The sequence below is a fragment of the Puntigrus tetrazona genome, chromosome 22, assembly GCF_018831695.1.
Source record: "Puntigrus tetrazona isolate hp1 chromosome 22, ASM1883169v1, whole genome shotgun sequence".
In the NCBI taxonomy this organism is placed as follows: Eukaryota; Metazoa; Chordata; class Actinopteri; order Cypriniformes; family Cyprinidae; genus Puntigrus; species Puntigrus tetrazona.
The window spans coordinates 10715190-10735903 of NC_056720.1; the positions used below are offsets into that span (position 1 = coordinate 10715190).

The 20714-nt window shown below is 39.2% G+C and overlaps 3 protein-coding genes across 15 annotated transcripts in view; 2 read left to right on the forward strand and 1 right to left on the reverse strand.

Annotated features, from left to right (window-relative positions):
• LOC122327734 (CUGBP Elav-like family member 5) overlaps positions 1–20714 on the reverse strand; it is a 1183696-nt gene that overhangs the window by 248063 nt on the left and 914919 nt on the right. The window lies entirely within an intron of this gene.
• On the forward strand, positions 1051–5128 carry hmg20b (high mobility group 20B). The gene is made up of 9 exons (XM_043223318.1): positions 1051–1207; positions 1877–1973; positions 2138–2359; positions 2979–3099; positions 3190–3245; positions 3358–3424; positions 3908–4123; positions 4220–4352; positions 4467–5128. Exons 2-9 carry the CDS (start codon positions 1896–1898, stop codon positions 4477–4479), a joined length of 906 nt encoding a protein of 301 aa, XP_043079253.1. The 5' UTR covers positions 1051–1207; positions 1877–1895; the 3' UTR covers positions 4480–5128.
• unc13a (unc-13 homolog A (C. elegans)) overlaps positions 5911–20714 on the forward strand; it is a 38772-nt gene continuing 23968 nt past the window's right edge. For 4 of the 11 annotated variants that reach the window (XM_043223231.1, XM_043223234.1, XM_043223232.1 and 1 more), the window contains exons 1-13: positions 5911–6283; positions 12041–12070; positions 12161–12260; positions 13808–13925; positions 14929–15052; positions 15145–15215; positions 15412–15466; positions 15931–15960; positions 16114–16309; positions 17242–17361; positions 18946–19695; positions 19794–19887; positions 20636–20682. In XM_043223231.1, coding sequence (XP_043079166.1) covers positions 6262–6283; positions 12041–12070; positions 12161–12260; positions 13808–13925; positions 14929–15052; positions 15145–15215; positions 15412–15466; positions 15931–15960; positions 16114–16309; positions 17242–17361; positions 18946–19695; positions 19794–19887; positions 20636–20682 — 1757 coding nt within the window. In that variant the 5' untranslated portion in view covers positions 5911–6261. The remainder of the gene's footprint in view (positions 6284–12040; positions 12071–12160; positions 12261–13807; positions 13926–14928; positions 15053–15144; positions 15216–15411; positions 15467–15930; positions 15961–16113; positions 16310–17241; positions 17362–18945; positions 19696–19793; positions 19888–20635; positions 20683–20714) is intronic. The other 7 variants (XM_043223236.1, XM_043223237.1, XM_043223239.1 and 4 more) reach the window with 4 other exon arrangements.

Sequence of the window (20714 nt, forward strand, 5' to 3'; positions counted from 1 at the left end):
AATAAGTTTATTAAAGTTAAACTATACGTGTAATTGTGAACATGTATGTTAAATAGAACTAAAATCAGTCGATGAGTGCGGTTTTACAGGTTCTTAGTTTATTTGATTACTTTTTTAAATCATTATTTACAAATATATATATATATATATATATATATATATATATATATATATATATATATATATATATATATATATATATATATGTATATGTGTGTGTGTGTGTGTGTGTGTGTGAGAAGACCTGTTTGACAATCCCTATGGTTATATTCCCATATGGTTATGGTAATATTGTGAATAAGGTCAAATTATTTGTATTATTATTTTTTTATTGGCTAGATGCTCTCTGTTTAGTGTAAAATCTCACTGCGCACCAATAATAGCAAGTTTATGTTACGACTATTGCAATAATATCGATAATCTAAATAAATCATAAAATAATAAGTTTAGATACTTATAATTATTACATATGTCTGATTAATTGACAGAGCTTAATGGTTTGCCTTGTCTCCAAGAAAAGCCAATTATTTTGGAAATAAATTAATTATAAAAATAAAATTATCGTTAATTATTTCTCCGACAGTATTAACACATTTTGTATTTACTAATCTACCTTGATTTTACTACAAAGCCATAGGCTCCAGGTGCTTTTGTAATTTACTGCAAATGTGGTAAGACCACAGTTGATCTTGTAGTGCAATGGTTTACAGCCAATAAATAAATTAATGTATTTATTGAGTGAGTGTGTGTGTGTATATATGTGTGTGTGTGTGTATATATATATATATATATATATATATATATATATATATATATATATATATATATATATATATATATATATATATATAGATGTGATACATCTATGTTTAATAAGTCTTTGATAGAATAAACGATGTCTGTACGAAAATTTTACTTGATTCATATATCGATATTATTATACACCATAATTAGTGTCCCAACTGTTGAATATAGTTGAGTAGTCATTGCAGAAAATGTACAATTGCTTTAAAACTCCCATTTAAAAATATACAGATGATAAAAAATAAACTTTATTTCCAGTCATGCGCAATGCAAACGAAGCACGTTGCCCTTCGCCCCGCCTACCCAAACCCACCAACCAATCAAAGCCACCAAGGAACTGTCAATCAAACCAACGTTTTTAGCTGGGCTAGCGTTTGAGTTAAGAAAACAGGCATTAATTTAGGTAAGTGGAATTAGTGTGTATTAAACTTCCGAGAGATTTTGATGAATACAAATAGATATAAATACATAAATATAAATACATAATTTATCTTTATATTCGAGATTGGTTTATTTTGTCTGTGCTTCAACAGAGGCTAGTTAGCCAACTGTGCTACTTTAGCTAATAATAACCGGTGATGCAGAAAAAAGTCGTTTTTAAACATGAATGCACCTAAAGCTCCGATTCGCACGCATGTGTGTTTGCAAATATACAATTGACTATATATTATATACAAACGAAACGTATTAAATAAACCAACAATGGATTTAATGGCTGTGTTTTCAAAACACAGCAGCATTTTGCGGCTGTGCTGCCCTACAATATTCCGGCAGCATCGTTAAGATAATATAATATAAAGATCCTCCTTCCGTAAGTTTAGTTACTTTTGAGTAGTTTATAGATTTATTAAAAAAAAAAATATATATATATATATATATATATATATATATATATATATATATATATATATATATACACACATATATACATACATAAAAAACATAAAAAATAGAATATATAGAAATATCTTGGCAAAACAAAATAAGGCTTTAAAAGAAAGTTTAATTAACGTTTATTATGTTGCAGGTAAAAAGCAAATAAATAATCTGCGCTTTCATGTTTGTGTCCCAGAATTGTCTGAATTCATGTAATGGGTGGCGTAAAGCAAGAGCAAACTGATGCTCCGGCATCTAAGGACTCTCAGCACATAGACACAGCACAAGAAGAGGTAAGATCCCAACTCCTTACGTTTCTTCGTTAGCAGAGTACGTACGTCGCGTAATTACGTTATAGTAAAAGGTGTTGTGGTCGGCATAATCGAGCACACTCATGTGCTCCTCATATACTCTCTCCAAATGTGATTCCTATCAATTCTAATCGATTTTGTTACAGAATCAATCGACTTCCCAGCCAGTAAAGAAGCGAGGCTGGCCGAAAGGGAAGAAGAGAAAGAAGGTGTTGCCAAACGGCCCCAAGGCTCCAGTTACTGGCTACGTGCGCTTCTTGAATGAGAGACGGGAACACATCCGGGCACTTCATCCTGATCTCCCCTTCCCAGAAATTACCAAGAGACTCGGAGCAGAATGGAGCCGTCTGGCTCCTCATGACAAACAGGTGTTTTTTGTGTTTGTGCGAACTGGCTATCTAGATGTTTGCTTTTACAGTAATATTTCACCCGAGAATGAAAATTTGTTGAAAGCGTACTTGCCCTCAGGCCATCCGAGATGTAGATGCAGTTTGTTTCTCCATCAGAACAGATTTGGAGAAACGTATCATTATGTGCTCTCAGAGGACCCTCTACAGTGAATGGGTGCCTTCAGAAGGAAAGCTGATAAAAATAATATGCAAGAAAAGTCGTCTCATCTGAATCGGAAGGGAAATGTGCAAAGCTCTACAGAAATATGTTGATGTGAGAACAACAGAGCATGGACTTTTTCACTGGAGGAAGCATTATTATGGATTATAGGCTCTTTTTTTTGGCCAGTTTGAAATGAAAGAGATATTGTGATTATGTAATGAGAGATTTTTTTTGCAGATGTTCACTTCACAAGACATTAATTGACGTACTAAAAGATGGCACCCATTCACTGCAGAGCATCCATTGATGAAGCTATGATAATAAAACAAAAACGGGCCTCCTAAATGAATAAACCGCTAGCGAACTTTAACTTTGGGGTAAATCATTCCTTCAAACGTCATCATTGTGATCATTTTATTTTATCTTTTTAAACAGCGCTATCTAGACGAAGCCGAAAGAGACAAAATGCAGTACGCACGAGAACTCAGGGAGTATCAAAAAAGTGAAGCTTACCAGATCACATGTGCAAAAGTTCAGGATAAGAGAATTAAGAGAGGTAAAAAAAAAATGCTTTTGTTTTGTTTTTTTTTGTCGAAAATTAGAAATAGTGCAAGTGTTAGCAAATCATTTTTTGTTTGTGTTACAGAGGAGTTGACTTCTGTCATTATCAACGCCAACAGTTCAGGATCTGCAGGTTTTAAGGTAAGCACACGGACAAAGCCTGAATTCCTAGACATTCCCACCCCATTCCTGAAGTACAAACTAGTCCAGAAATTGTCCTTACAACTTGTCTCATGAGGAAATGTTCTTTCAGAACTCGGACTTAACAGCCAGATTTGACGTCCCTATCTTCACAGAAGAATTTTTAGACCAAAACAAAGGTGTTTTTATTCATTTATTCATTTTATACGTAACAACTACACTAGGGCTGGGACGAGAAAATGCAGAGTGCATCGTGATTCCTCTGGAATCTGTTCTGAGCTTAGATTTTAACTGCAGATGGCACTCTAATCTAGTTTTTAATTCACACTCAAATGCTCATGAAGAAGAACGCTGAAGAAGAACGTCTGAATTTCACCTCTGCTCAGAATGCTGTTATTTTTAGCAAATTGCATGAATGATTATTTTAGGTTCAAGTGTGTGTACGGCTCTTTCTAAAGCACGCAGCGCCATCTGTTGTTCAAAAGTGAGCTCGGAATCGATTCCAGGTAAACCGCGACGCATTCAGAAAATCTCAAAATCGGTGTCGAATCGTTTCTCGTTTTTCGACGCGTCTTTGTACCGTCCCAGCCCAGCGACGCGCACCGCTTTAACGCCAGCGTGGAAAGCTGTATTCTTAAACGCTCGTTCGCTCGTTTCCCCAGCGCGAGAAGCAGAGCTGCGGCGACTGCGCAAGGCTAACGTGGAGTTCGAAGAGCAGAACTCGGTTCTCCAGAAGCACATTGCCGACATGTTCAGCGCTAAAGAGCGACTGGAGGCCGAGCTGGGCCAGGATGAGCTTCGCACGCAAGCTCTACAGCGCCACCTACAGGCCATCAAACAGACCCTGGTCAACAGCCTGGCCACTGTGCCTTTGCCAGGTCAGTACTCTACTGTTCCCATATCACCAGCACCATGATGGACGATTGTATTTTTTTGCATCGCGATGAAAACCATTTTGTTTTTGTTTTTTTCAGGCACAGGTGAGACGCCATCGATTGGAACGCTGGACTCGTACCTGAGTCGCTTGAGTAGTGCTTTAGAGAGCAGGCCTCATGAGCATCGCGCCTTAGTCATCAAGCTACAGGAGCTCTTGGCTCACCTAGACAGGTAACTATTCTTTCACCGGTTTGTTGATTTCTTCATATCGTAAATCTTAAATGCACTGTTACTGTCCACCGCTGCCTTCTGATAGCCGCCCGGTTCTTCTTTATTTTCCTCCAGTGAGAAGCTTTGAAAACATGTCTACAGTTGCGGTGGATCTAAAAGTCCCAAGCATTGGGAAGACCCGGGATCGCCGTGCTCTACCTACGATTTCTCTGCCTTTCAGGATGTAATGGGCCATACGGTTTAATTGGATATTTTTTACTAGCCGATAAGCTAATTTGTAACACTGGTGCTGGCGGATTCTGAAGTCATTGACATGTGATATAATGCATTATATTATTGTTGCTTTGACGGTTACAGCAGCTCGTTCAAAGACCAGGTCTGTTTAGAATCACGGAAAGCATGGTTTAAAGGCATGCTATGATTTTTACAAAATAAAATCGTCTTTTACTGAAGTTGTAACGAAATGTAAAGTGCAGTGTTTTACATTGGGTGAGTATCGCACCATCAGTTTTACTCTAAACATTGAGTGACATTCCTAATCATCGTTTTCTGAATTAAAATCCCCGAGTAATGTTTGTTTTTGTTTGCATTCCCTTTTGAACAAACTTTTAAGTCAGCTGGCATCGCAAAGGGTGATGATTTCTAGCATTAAAATATTCCGGGCGTCGAGAGTTAACACTGCTTTGGTGATGTACTTGAATGGGTTTATTTTTTTTTCTTTTTGTATCAATCGTTTTAATATGAAAAAAGATAATAAAGTCTTGAAAGAATTATTATTATTTTTTTATGGTTCCATTACTTTTATTCCGCTTTTACTGGCATGCTTATCCAGTAGAGGGTGACATTGGCCACAGTATAAAGAAAAGCCTAAAGGAAAAAAAAAAAAAGGAGTGTTCGCTTGATGGAATGAAATGCATCATATCCTTTTGCAATAATTTTTATATATATATATATATCAAATTAATAAAGTTTTCCTTCAGACCTGAGAACTGAATATGACTTCATCCATCTTTTCTTATTGAATGTAGCCAAAACGAATACGAGACGTATAAAATTATTAATAAATCACAGCCGTCATACAATGCATTTCAAATATGAATGAACTCTCAGTGCTTTATATCCAATTTTATACTAGTTTTTTTAAAAGATGCAGCAGCTGCAGTATCCCTCTGTAGTTTTAATTTATGCAATATGTTCACAAAATTTGCAATTGACATAAAAAGGTGATACATAATGTTACACCCTCAGTCAAAAGTCTTTTGACAAATTAACGTCCGAGACCTTTATTCACTCTCCGTTTGTCTTTCACGACAATTTTGGAAATGGCATTTTAGGGTGAACTATCCCTTTAAGAAGGGTTTTCGACATGTTTAAGACGGTTGTTAATTTCCACCTCGCATATAAATTGAACTGTATTTGTAAAGGCCGGGAGTTCTTGGCGAGTTCTCCGCGCTCTGTGTCGGGTCGCGCCGGGTTATACAGCCGGAAACGAGCCGGCGGGGCGTCCGCGTGCTCCGCCGCCGTCACGGCATCGCTCGCGCGCGCGGCTCGGTGCCGTGACGTCACGGTAGTAGCTCTCCTCGCGGCGGCGGTGCTGAACAAGATGGCTGCGCGTCGCGTTACGAGCGGCTGAAAAAACAGCGCCGAGGACCGCACACAGCCCGACTAACAGCGGGTCACGTCGAGAGGGCTGGCCGAAAGCACCCTCGGCTCGAACGATCCGGAGGGCTCGGAATAGGGCTGTTGCTTTTGTAATTTTTTTGTTTAGGGGGGTGGGTAGAGTTTGATTTACGGGAAGGGAGGTTTCTCAACGTCCAGAAAAAAAGCAAAAAAATCCGCGAGTCGTTTTTGCAACTGTTTAATTTATCTAAAACAACGCGGAAGGGCGAAAATAATAAGTATTAAAGAGATGTCACTGCTGTGTGTTGGAGGTAAGTGTGTTATTTCACGCATGGATGCATACTAGCTGTTGGTTGTGCGTTATATATATATATATATATATATATATATATATATATATATATATATATATATATATATATATATATATATATATACTAATAATTGTATTTAATTAAAATAAGGGTTAAATATGTCATCGCATTAAAGATACGTTGTCACTTGATGCTGTTTTTGATCCAAATGCATGCTTTGCAAACGCGTGTATGCTTATCAATGTGATCATTGATCAATAACTGATTGTATATTCGTCCCCAGTGGAGTTTATTATTATTAGTAGTAGTATTATTATTGGTTATATCCATGCAACCGAAGCGGAGCTGTGTGGTTACGGTATGAAATGGATAAAGTAGGAGTGTCCCCTCTGTGCAATGACTCTTTTGTGATTATTTTTATTAACTATAGCTTAATAACTTACTCTTTTGTTGGTTTTGCTTAAAATGTGCGCTTTGTTCGCGGAGACGCTCTAGAAAGGACTTGCGTCGGTGTGCTGAAGCCACCCGTGTTTGAAATGCAGTCAGGATTCAGGGGTGTGTTCCCTTGATGTTCCAAATGGAGCTTCGCTTTGCTCCCCTGCTCCGTTGGGATCTGCTTTGATGTATGATATATCTATTTTTAACCGTGTTTACTGTACAGTGGTAAAATTGCTTTGGGGTTCAAAACCTTCTCGATGAATAGAGAGCATCACAGGTGTCGTTCTCTTTGGCGTAATGGCCATCCGTTTTTTACTAAATGAACTGTCGGATACAAATAGAAAATAATATTTTTGAACGATTATGTGACAGATGAATAGAATCTACAGCCTTTTACAGCCCTTTTGTTGATAGAGGGACGGACATCTGAAACATTAAATTAAGCTATGCATTTTAATATAACAATAAATATATTTTAACGCTATTACATAGCAAAGCCATTCAAATCTATTCTAATATACTCATTCTCATTTCTAAATATTTTATTATGTTTTTAATTTCATTTTAAATTGAATTGAACTTACATTCTTTATGTTAATCTTTGCTTATATTTACAGTTTTTTAAAATAAAATCTTGGTTAATGTGTTACAGTAATGTAATAGTGTTAAAATGTAACGAACCTGTGATATTTTACTATTAAAAATAAGGCAGAATGACCTTTATCTGAATTTTTCTTTTTATTTATTTATTTATTTATTTATTTATCTATTTATTTATTTGCAGTTGGTTTAATGTCAGAAGTAGCAAGTTTTGTTTATTTAAATTTCATTATGGTAATTTGTTTAATTTTTTAATTTTAATTCACCGTTTTTTTATATCTAAAGTAACACGATATTAATATTTTACTATTAAAAATTAGGCATATTGACGCCTTCATTTATTATTTTTGCCCTTGGTTGCACTTATTTTAATGTTAACATTTCTGACGTATATTATCGTGTTTCATTTTCATTTTCATGTATAGAAATGAACATTAACCGAGATCAATACATGCCGTAAAAACTACAGTTTATTGTTGGTTCGTGTATATTGCGTGCAACCTTAGATTTATTATATTAGGGACTGTCTCGCTGCGTCTGTGAAGGTGGAAATACTTCGGCTTTGGGTGTAAATCTTTCATATGCTCTTACTGTTGGCCTTTTTGGTCTGCAGTTTGTAATGGGCTGCTTGCCCATGTTTCGCTTGCCTCGCTCAGTTTCTTGATTGCCGTTTAACGTAAGATGACATGCAGATCAGATCGGTCTGTTGCGGAAGATGTGTTATAGGAGCCTCCGAATTCTAAATGATACTGTAAGCCATGTTTCTTTGAACACATCCCACACAGGCGTTCTGATCCATGGCACGTCTGCCGCCGCTCTGTAATTAAACAGGCAGCGGATTCACCACCGGCGTCCGAAAGTGACAGTGGGCATGTGGGAGTGTGTCACATAGACTGGCATCATTCTTGGCACCTGCCTCAGTAACCTGAGCAGATGTACAGTACGGCTTGCCTGATTCCCAGTGGATGTGTTTCGATGATGTCGAAAGTCTTGCAGCCCTGTTACATAACCGTCTTTTTGCCACTTTTCCGGGGTGAAGCTCTGTTTGAAATGTCTGATTTGTTTCAACGGAGCGCGTTCTAAGCTGTTAGCTGAAATCGCGACGCACGCATGACAAAACATAACTTCGTTTTATGGAAAAGAGCAGCCTTGACATTCTACTGAAGGTCTCTTTTTGTGTATTCCGCAGTGGATACAGGTTGTTGATTGAAGGTATGATTTAATTTCTGGATGAGCTCCGGCTCTAAGGAAGCGAGGCTCGTTTTTATATAAATAATTGATTAGAACCGCCTGTTTAACCTCCCAGATATATGGCTGTATTGTAGTTAATGCTATCCACATTTACCATGTATAATTTAACACTTGCAAATGTTGATTTATACAGGGATATAAAGAGAAAATTATCATGCAGGATTAGACCAAATAACATTGAATGTAATGGACTAAACAGGCCAAACGCCAGTCCCTCAAGGGCTCTCTGTATTAATTTGATATTATTTATTAAAACATGACATTTTATCGCTTTACAGGAGTGCTGTTATTGCTAATAAAACGATTAAAATCCCTTTTGTGAAGTTATGTAAAGCTGTGATGAAATAAAAAAAAAAAAAAAAAAAAAAATGGTTAACTGTAAGAGTATTAAAATGAATCAAATCACTAAAACTAAACATGTACAAAATAAAATAAAGATATAAACTATATTTGTGTGAAACACATTAAATGAGTAAAGTTTATATATATGTGTGTGTGTGTTATTTTTATTTAATCTTGAGTTTTATTAATTTTTTCATGATATGTAAAACTGACTAAAGCTCAAATTAAAATTGCATTTAAAATAAAAAATAAACAGACTATTAATAAACACTATAAAAGGGTATAAACGATAGCTTAGCAGCCCATCTTCAGCGCAGTCTGTATTTATTTGATATAACATCATTCAGAATTTGTCTTTTTTTTACATTTATGTCTCTGTCCTCAGAGAAAGTCTGCCATATTCCCTTAAATTCCCTCATGTATATAATTACTTGCAGACTGCAGTTCATCGCTGATGGATTACTTTAAACACCTGCATGGTAAATCCTGGCTCTCTTTGAAGCTTGTTTTAATATCATCCCTTCATGCCAAGCTTTTAGTCGCCCCCACCCAAAAAACCCCTTCACTCAACATTCACCCTGAAGTGGTTATTTTTAGTGTCAGGATATAGCTCGCTCTGCCCGCGCTTGGCTACACAGAGAGATTAATGGAGCGCGAGAGGAAGAGGGGAAGAGATAAAGAGGCAGCACACGTGCATGCCAGCCACATGGCAGGAAATGGTGCGTGGGAGCATGAGAGAGGATACCCTGGCAGAGGCGGGTGGAGACAACGGAGAATCGTGAGCGGGAACTTTGAGTGGAGGTGTAGCGCTGGGGCATTTTGAGGCTTTCATGGTGAATGTCATTTTCCTATAGGCCTTACGGTGCTTGTCTACTGTAGCGGCACTCTATACACTTTAAAAAAGAACAAATTGAGCCAACTTAAAATTTTGAGTTTTCCTAAATTATCTTTGTATGAGTTTTTTAAGTGGAGAAGATGTTAAAATCTGCTGAAGCCGACATTTTTAAAAAGCCATGGAGAAAATTGGCTTCATTAACATGGAAAACTACAATGGTGACATTTACCTCTTGTCTGCAGCGTTGTTGTTGAACACTTAAGTTGTTGTAGGAGAGTTATTTTAGCTTTCTATTGTAAATTGTGCTTTTACATTCCACCTCCTTTATTACAAACCCCACGACACGGCATGACACAACACAAACACACACAAAAGCAAGGCATGCATTCCCTATCGCAGATGAAAAGTTGCACAATTTTTCGTTAATCAAGCCATTTCTTCAAGCATTAGCAAAAACTCAAACAATTGGATATAAGATATTTGAATGAAATCTCAAAGCTTTCTGGCACTCCATAGAAAGCATGGGAACTTTCACATTCCCAGCAAGTTAGTAAGGACATCGATAAAATAGTCACCAGTTATTTAAAAGTATTTTTATGAAGTTATGAGAAAACTATTTGTGTGCAAAGAAAACAAAAATAATGACTTTTTAGTTGTTGCTCATTTACTGACACTGGGGCTGGTTTTCTGACATAGAACCTGAATGTGCTGTGCCTTGTTTGGTATTTTTGTTTTCTTTGCGCACAAATATTTTTTATGTAGCTTCATGAAATTGCGATCACTGGCGTCACATTAATTATTTTAACAATGTCCTTACTTTCGGTGACCGAAATGTGGTAGATCCCTTGCTTTCTCGTGAAGCTCTCAGATTTATTCAAATATATCTTATTTTGTGTTCCAAAGATGAACAAAGGACTTTGGGGGTTTGAAACGACCCGAGGGTGAGAAATTAATGACGGGGGTTCTCATTTTTGGGTGAACCAGCTAACAGTCTGTGCATGTAACTAGTTGCGGATGAACTAAATGTTCAATTGTTGTACTTATCAGAAAGGCTGTGATTTGTTCGTAGCCACAAAACCCGACCTAGCATGAAGAAAAGAAATCGCCCACTACTAATGTGGGCAAACTCTGCATCTCGCTCCAATTCCATAACTTACCACTCACATATTCTGATCTGGAGCTATTAGCATTCATGGAATATAACTCATTTCAGTATTTTGGATGCTAGTGTCCCCAATAATCTTCTTAACTACTGTAATTTAGCCAGCACAACTACCTTGGTTAGTCTGGTTTATGCGTGTTGACCGGCTTCAACCAAATTTAAGGAAGCTGATCCGCTTTGGAGACTAGCAACAAACCAGCACTAACATTCCCCCTTCTCAGCAGGAAGCTCATGTTCAATTTTCTCCAAGCATTCAAGTGAAGATTTGCAGTATGTCTGCAAACAGACGAATGCAATGTCAGGGTTTCCATTTGGTTTGTTTGTGATATTATCAGTTTTTCATAAACCTGTGACTCACATGCTTTGCATTCGGTATAACTTAGAGCTGCTCTCAGGTATTAAAAATGTCAACCGGTAAGAGTTTTAGAAGAAGAGAGAAATTCTGCACTGAAATTAAAGAGGAACGCTGACTGTGAAGGATTACAGTGGAAGGCTTGGAATTATTTTAAGGTCCCCTTAACTCGAGGATGCTTCTACCCACACTGAATAGGGGAATATGAATTATGAATGGGGTCGTTGACGTCACTCTGCTTTAAAAGGAGCTCAGTTGGAGAACAGTTTTTTTTCTGATTTTCCCTAAGCATAACTGACAGCCACTGCCTCTCTAGACCTCTCTGCAGTTTCATAACCCCTCAAATTGTTCATAATTCACACAGAGAAACTTGTTTTTGTAGATTTTGTACCTTTGCCAAGCTCTGTGTTTCTTTTGTTGTTTGACATGATGGTTTATAAAAAAAAAAAGTACTGCGGTTGTACCATGGTACAGTGATAGAATCAGATTGTGATTAATAGATACTTCGATATCAGTTCAACTTACGTTTACTTTATACTGTGGTAATGAATGATCGGCATAGTATTTATTTATCACGGTACCACCATGCAAAATGGTACATTAAAAAGAAAAAAAAACATTGCATTGAGACAACGTCCAAAAACTGGAGCCTATCCTTGAAGATCCCTTTTGCAGAAATGCAAATGTGCTGATATTGAATGTGAAATGCACTGCCTGATATGTAAAGTGTGATTGTGTTTATTACTTATTTACATACACGTCTCTCTATTACAGTGAAGAAAGCCAAGCTTGATGGACCGCAAGGTAAGCCTGAAGTCTCAATATAGCTAGTTTTCCACACTATCTTTTTGTATTTGTTTTTTACCTGCTAGAGCATATTAAATTTCTGTGCAGAGAAATTCAACACGTACGTGTCACTGAAGGTTCAGAACGTGAAAAGCACCACCATAGCCGTGCGCGGCAGTCAGCCATGTTGGGAACAGGACTTCATGTTGTGAGTTCCTCTTCCCTTTCTCTTTAAGAGTACAAGCAAAGGCTAGAAACATGCTTAATGTAAGTAAGCTATGATGCTGATGCAAATGTTTGGCCAATGTATTCCAAGCTCAAAATCCCATACTTAATGTGTGTTCCCTAGTGGCAATTCTGAGTATGCCATCTGTACTTGAATTAAAGACACATTCCGTAACATCTCGTGAGAACTTGAGCTTGTGTAGCTAGAAACATTTGTGGTCACAAACTTGCGCTTCAAGCCTTTCGCACCTTGATGAAGGAGCTATTTCTGTTTTTGCATCTGACAGTTGGCATTCCCTTGGTAGTACCAGTCAGGTAGTACCCCCTAATGGTTTCACCCTCAAGGGCCCAAACGTTGCTTAGCACTGATTGCAGTAAATCTTGTCTTCTAAACTTAAGACAGAATATGTGTTGTGGCTGTCCTGAAAGAGCATACGTAAAACATTTAAATAGACGAGTTTGCGAAGTACAACAAAGTAATATCTTAAATTTAGGCTTTCGATTAGCTCTTTTGAGTTGCTCATCAAGCAGCTAGAACATACTAGAACAAACAGTCACAGTTTGGTTAATGCAGTCAGGATCAGCAATAATTTCCAATCAAATTAAATAAATGTAATTTGTGTGCAATTTTTATGAAGTCTGTAAACCTTACCAGGCAGATCAAGCTCACTGTTCATGAAAAAAGGAAAAAGAAAATTATGTGTGGGTTTATATAGGAAACTGTATATTGCTGCTGTTCCATAAGCTCCACCTACTGTCAGAGAATAAATATGCATTAATATACACCCCAAGTAGTCAGACAGACCATCCTAACAACCCTTTAGAATAACATGGCAACACACTTGCATCCAATCATTTTCATATATAAAAAATGTTTTACACTTGCATTTTGCAATGTAGGTGTCTAATACATGCAATATACAACCTTTTGAGGTACTGAGAGCAAAACCACAAAAGCACCTGGTTGACACTGCAAAATTCTTTCCAGCTTCATCTTGGGTCATCTATAATCCAGATCTGCTTCAGCACCTCTGGATCTTTCTGTGTGATGTCTAACGCAGCACCACCACTGTCCCCTAGATTAGCCCCTGTGGTCTGTAAGAAGGATTGGTTTTGATATCAAAGTTGAGGCTATTATTAGGATTTGATGCAGCTTTAGAAACCATAGTCCTATGGAGGTTCACCTGGAGCGGCACTGGAGATGCCCAAGGCACAGATGGCATTGTTGTCTTTACCCTGTTTGGTTTTTATTGCTATATTCTGTCCATTTGATATAGTGCTGTTTTTTTGGGGGGGGGTTTCGTCCTCCATCATTCTCTGGGGTTTGTTTTTTCAGCATGTCTTATCAGTTTCACAGTATTTCAGAACATTTTGACTTAATTCTCTTTATTTTTAATGCGAGTTTATTAACTGAAGGTATATGAAATAGTATGTCATAACAGAGTAGTGTCTTCATATCATTATAACAACACATGCATATCTCTGTCCATCTATTTGGTCATCGATACTACCGTTCACTTTATGTTCTAGTGAGATTAACAGGCTGGATCTGGGCCTGACGGTGGAGGTATGGAACAAAGGACTGATCTGGGACACCATGGTTGGCACATTGTGGATCCCTTTGCGCAGCATTCGACAGTCGAACGAGGTACAGCCCAGATGGCCGGCCTGGCCCCCAACAGCTTGCAGCTTTTCTCACCCTCTGTAGAGCTATATGTGTAGATCTGTAGCTGATGCCTAGCTTTGGCTCTCATTGCAAACATGTTGCAGTAACCATTGCCTGTAGGACTCTATAGGCTAATATTTATTAATATTTCAGTTTAAATGTATTTTATTAACTAGCACCAGTGGAATTTGTTTATGCAATGTTTGTTGTAAAATGTTATAAGCACAGCCCCCATTGAGCAATCCCAGATTAAGAGGCTTGTTAAATTAAACAGCTGTGACATTTACAAAGCTCAAACTTGCAACTGTTCTGTTACCATCAAAGATCTGTAACCTATAAGCTAAATTACTTTGAGCTGGTAGTGTTATATACCTCAGTAGATCAGCTACACTGTATAGGGGTGGGAGATACACTGTTGGACTGTCATCTCTATTGCTTTCTTGTTTGCGTGATGTTACAGGATCACAAAAATGCTACAGAATTGATCACAAATGATCCTATGCTACAGGATCATTTTCAGTATTGAGGTTTAAGCCAAAAGGAGTTATTTAACACTTGTATGTGTTAAAATGCTCGTTTTTAAAAGTGTCCTCATGAGCACAGAAACTTAGGTCTTAAGTGAAAGCAAAGAGCTGAGAAAGAAAACACAAGTATTATTAGATTTGGGTAGCTCTTAAAGTGACAGCAGTCAATATTTTTTCTACTGTAGTAGTATTTTGTTTTTTTATCTTGCTTAAAATTAGTTCGTAATTCCTATTTAATCACTCACTGTTTACTTGTCTTCATTTTAGTTTTTTTGGAATACTTACACTGGTGACAAAAAATATAAAATTTCTGTGATATAAAAAATGTTTCTATCATAAAGACCTCATTATGCAAAAGTAACTACATTGTAGCTATATATGTCTTGTTGTAATTAAAAAAAATAATAATATACAGACAACAACATTTGTTTCTGATCACAGTTCTTTTTTTTCTCTTGTAGGAAGGTCCAGGACAATGGCTGACTTTAGACTCCCAGGTCATTATGGCTGAGAATGAGATCTGTGGAACAAAAGATCCCACGTTCCATCGAGTGCTTTTGGATACACGATTCGAACTCCCATTAGGTATTCTTGCAGTTTTTTACTTTCTCCAGTACTCCATTTTGTCCACACCTGTCCTAAGTTTAAATGCTAACCATTAGATTTCATACTTCCAGATATACCAGAGGAGGAAGCTCGATACTGGGCCAAGAAATTGGAGCAGCTCAATGCCATGAGGGACCAAGATGTGAGTCTCCTCAATCAACTCCATTCTTGTTGTGTTTACATTCCTCCCCAGAGCCCAAGGGCAGAACATGCGTTAATTTGAGTCTGTCAGAGAACTCCTGAGACCTGAACAGTATTTTTTTTGCCTTCTGAACTACTGACCTGTTAAAATAAATAGCACCTGCTCAAACAGTAATTTTAGTTTGCTCATTTTACAGTACACATACCAGGAGGAGCATGAGAGACCACTTCCAGTGCCATCAACTCAATGCTGTGAGCTTTCAAGCGCTACTCACACTCACACTATAAATTGCAAGGCCCCTTGGTAGATTGATGTGTACAGAACTTCATTAGAGGTCCTATCGCCCTATCAGTGGGTCCAATATGAGACTGCTTTATCTCTGAGCACTAGATGGATGGTTTAGCATCATGATGCATAGCGATTTCCTGGACAGTATTCAGCAATATCTCAAGCATGAGTGGGTTAAGGAGGAGCAGGAAGCTTTGGCTTGCCAAGAGGACATTTTTTATTGCTTTACATCAGAGCTATTAACCATTAGCACTTAGCTTGCCTGGGGCAAGGTCACAATCCTTCATTTCAAACATCCAAATTTATGTCCATGTCACACCTGGTAGTTTTACAACCTAGATTTATAACAAGCTGCTTTTCATTGTCACACAGAGGCATGTGTCTTAAAAAGATCTATTTCTTTTATGTTGACTCTTTGTTCCTATAGGTAACTGGAGTCTATGGGGGGACCAGCAAAGTAAGAAAACTTTGTTTTATGGGTTTAAAAAGAAATGCATGAAAACTTTTATTGTTTCCTCTCGAAGTATGGTTTTGGTTGTGGAACATTAAACAGATATTAACAGATGTTACTTTACAAAATTTACTTCTAAATTCTGAACTTATTTCTCAGATGATGATCCAGACAGTGCTGTTGACGATCGAGACAGTGATTACCGCAGCGAAACCAGCAACAGCATCCCGCCTCCATTCTACACCACTTCTCAGCCCAACGCATCCATGCACCAATACCCCATCCGTCACATGCACCATGGCTCCCGCTACAACGACATGCATGATTACGACTATGATAACCAGAGACCCATTAGGTAAATTTTCCCAATTCCTGGTGGCAATCTATTTGCTAATTTTAATCACGTTAGCATCTATCAGTTAGTAAAAGCATTCACTGTGTCTATGTCTACTGTTCCTCTGTTCTTATTCCTATGCACTGGTGACTGTATACAAACCTTGGATGAGCGGTCATTGTATACACTTCGTGGGTTTGGAGCCACACTGGTGCCACTCTGTGATTTGAATGCAACGTTTCCCCTCAGTTGCTCGTTTTGGCCCAATTCACTTCAAAATGAGCTTTTATTTCTGTACATTTTGCCTTACAAAAGTGGTATTCCCGACATTCTTGCATGCTTGAGACTTTGTGCTCTGAGACTCTTGCCTTGTCCCAAATGGCACCTGAAGCGCCTTCTCCAAGGCATTTTACCACACACCCTGTTGAAAACACCTGGTTAGGTATGTATTTTAACATTGTAGCTGGTTTGAGCTGGTCTCTAGTTGGTCATGAGCTGGCTATAAACTGGTTAAGAGCAGGTCCTGAGAAGGAGCTGGTTGCTTACCAGTTTAGGACTAGCTTGAACCAGCACAATACCAGCTGTCATTCTTCAAAACATATGTTTTTCTCAACAGGGCAGACTATTAGGTAATTGTCCCTTATGATATCTTAAGCCTACACCCTGCAGTCTTGTGGACAGATGCATGCAAGTGAAGGCCTGCAAACCAACATTAAGTGCGCCATTTGGGACAGGGCTCTGTTATAGCCTCTTGAATTCTTTCTAAAGTCTTACAAATGGAAAGATTCTGATCCCAAAGTGATGCTTTTGATACAAATCTCTTAGCAGCTGGTTAACCATTGCCTTAAGTTGGGTCATTTTCCGTCCAATGTGACCTGATGAGGTGAGATGAAAAAAAACATTACTCATGCTCCTCCTCTTCCTGCCTCCCCCATCCCCTTCCCTCCCACCAGACGCTATGATAGTTTAGACTCCGCCACCAACGGGCGCAGCGATCTCGATTCGGCTTCTGGCTCGAGCAGGCGGACCAGCCGCCAGTACTCCTTAGACAGTAGGCACTCGCTCTCTGATAGGTGGGTCACCGTAGCTCCTACACCTCCACCCTCTTCCACCTCCTCCTCCTGCTCTTCTTCCTGCTCCAGCCTGTGATTCCGTCCCGCTGTGATGATGTCGTGGAATTGGACTTGTCTGGTCCTGTGGTCCTCGCTATGCTTGCCATGCATGCGCACCAATCCTTCTTTTACATACATGGTCTATCGATATATATATTTAAATATATACTCTCTTTGTATATGTATCTATGTCCTCTATCATGACTGCTGTGTACCTGTTAATGACTTGTCACATGTTATTAGGTAACCAACCCCTGAGAAGCTTTTTCTTGTGTCTTCTGTACCGTGTAATCCGAATTTGGTGCAGTTGCCGATGGGGGTCCATTGGGTTGGTCACACAGTCTGTTTTTTGTGAAGTGTGTTATTTGCCTGCTCTATGCCTGACAGAGTTAGAGAATAACGTTGTAATTCTGAAAGCCTAGTCTGCGCTAATTACATAGCCTTTAGACACACTAGGCTGTGTGTGGGCAGCAGGCGGGACCATGTCGATGGCTGTGACAGAGACCAGGGGATGTTCACATCACTGATTTATCCTTTCAGCATCTCATGGACAAAACCTTTCCAAAAGCCAAAATGTGTTGTGTGGAAGACAGGAAATAAAGCTGTGTGTGTGTTTTAAGAATTTATGAGTTTGTGCGTGAGGAAGTGAGAAAAGGTGACAAGGATATATGACTAACTGGCGGAAAGGCTTGACAGAAGCGTGATTGTATGTGTAATTGTGTGTGTGTCTTGTGTCTCTCGTATTTCCTCCAGTCTGAAGCCCAGACGCTTTTTGGCTCACAGCCTATTACACACCCCATCTCTTTTGTTTCTGATTTTTCATGCATTACTAAACCTTACGTCCCATAATCGATAATGTGTGAGTGTGAGATTGTGTGCGTGTGTGTGGCAGCTTGTCTTTCCTTACTCATTCCATTCTCTCAGTCTCTCTACACCTAATTGGCTCATTCATCAGCAAAGATAAATAGCCTTCCATTGTTACAGGAAAATAATGCATCCCCTTTTCTGTCAGCTCAGTGTTTCTCTTTTTTCAAAGTGTTGTCCTTTCTTAAGTCCACTTGGTTGAATCTGTCTGCTGACAACTCTTCCCATTGACGTCTTAGCGCGATTTGCGACACAGCTCTTCTTGAGTCTGTTTGTTAGTGTGAGTTTTTTCCCTTCGACTCCCTCAAATGAACCTCAGGATTCTGTCTTGTGTTCTCTCACCACCTGACCTGCACGCATAAATCCAAAAATAAGCAGAAACTGTTTCCCTGCTGAAGAGAATAACTTAAACCCAACCTAAATTTGTTTGCTCACAAACGGTTTAAGTTGGTCTACTGGCTTGACTTCTGAGAGACCAGATAAGACCAGAAAACCATCTTTGGCAGGCGTAAGCTGTTGTTTTCAGCAGTTAGAGATGTCTATCAGCTGACAAGTATAATTTTCCTTTGTGATTGGTTGTTTCTGCTTTCTTTGCCTCAAATTTTATGCCCATAAACTTGCATATCTCCCATCTTGTTTCTTCCATGACTTAATATAACTAGCAACTCTTTACTCCCACAGCCCCACCGGCAGTAGTCGCTATGCCTCCTCGGGTGAGCTAAGCCGCGGCAGCTCCCAACTCAGTGAGGAGTTTGGCCCAGAGGATGGTGAAAGCTTCCGAGGTTCCGGAGAGTTCTACGACGAGAATGACTCCTACCATTCCTGCCATTCCTCTGTTAGCTATGGTAAAGACTCACCTGATTGGGATCCAGAAGAGCCGCAGGGCGTTTACAGTGATGATGGGGAGTATAACAAAGATGGGGGTGAAGAAGGTGCACTCTATGATGAGGTGGATGGTGAGATCTATGAGCAGGAGGAAGGAGAGTATCCCTATGAGGAGGAAGAGGAAGGAATGGTGTATGAAGAGGATGAAGACCTGTACCCACTGGATGGTACTCTCAGTGAAGAGCAGGAGCCACCTTACACCCCTACCCCAACCAGCACTGCCCCAACGTTGGCTCCTGATGCCCAAACCAGCCGTCCACCTCTGGAGAAACAGGCTTCCATGCACCAGCAACAGCCACCACAATCTCAACCACCATTCCAGGCCATGGAGCCTAAGCGAGAGTCACCACCCCCACAGCAGCCACTTGATGTCTTTGCCAAGTTACCTCATACCTCAACCCCACCGCGAGTCTCAGAGTTGGAGCCTGAGAAGGTCCCGACACCTACAGGCAAGCTGGCAGCTCCTTCTGAGGAACTTTTGCTTACCCCTGCTACCGAGGTCCCGCCTGAAGCAAAACAAGAGAATAAAGAGGCTCCTCCAGAGAGGTAAGCTTAATTTTCTGATTCCTTGGATAAGGTGTAACCTTTCATTACACTTTGCTGAATGCAAGTTGAATATATAATTTCCTTCCATCTTTTCCCAGCACACCAAAGCTGGAGCCACCTGTGGACCCTGCAGTAAGGGCCAAGGCCAACTGGCTGCGACTTTTCAACAGGGTTCGCCTTCAACTTCAGGAGGTATGTGAGGTTTTGTGATGCCTGACACTGATACTATATTCGTTTTATCAGCTTTTTCCAAGTACATAGTAATTCAGTAACCAATCAAAGTTTCCCAGCTTGCATATGCCCAGTACAGTTGGTTGGGTTGTCAGTTTTTGGTTAGTCTTGCCCTGCGTTGTTGTCCTTTTTCTTGCCTGTCTTGTCCATTTTATGTTACTTTCTTGTCACTTGTTTTAAGTTTTACATTTTACTGTTGCATATGTTTACAAAACAAGTTTTTGTTTTGAGATTTCATGCCTTGCCCCTCTTTGTGTTCCACCCCATTTGTTTTTGCTTTTTTGTGTTTTTTCTTTCAGTTTTTTGTCATTGCCATAGCGATTGTCTTGCTCTTCACTGCTTTACTGAAGCTGGACAAGCAGTCTGAAAGGTGGGTCTAGTTATGTGTGGGTCCAAAGTAAACACATTTTCCTGACCGACTGTGACGTGCTTCCTCTGAGTTACTCATGGAGTTGTTATGACAGAATTATGATGATGGATATAAAGATGTCCGGCTAATCCAGTCTAATCATGAGAGACTCCTACAACTGACGTCAGTGAGATCAGCCTGTGGTCTCTGTCTGGGACCAATCAAAATAAACAGTGGTCTTTTTTCCTTTAATATAAATTATATCATTGAAATTATGTTAATATGGTTTTAATATGGATGGATAAAAGAGAGATATAGAGCTCTGTCACTGACCCTGCTGTCACTCCCTGTTGTCCGCAGGCTCGAGGCGAGACTCCAGGACTTGCGTCACTCTTTTTGCAAGCAGGGTGAGTGTCACCAAAGAACTGCAGCTCTTTTT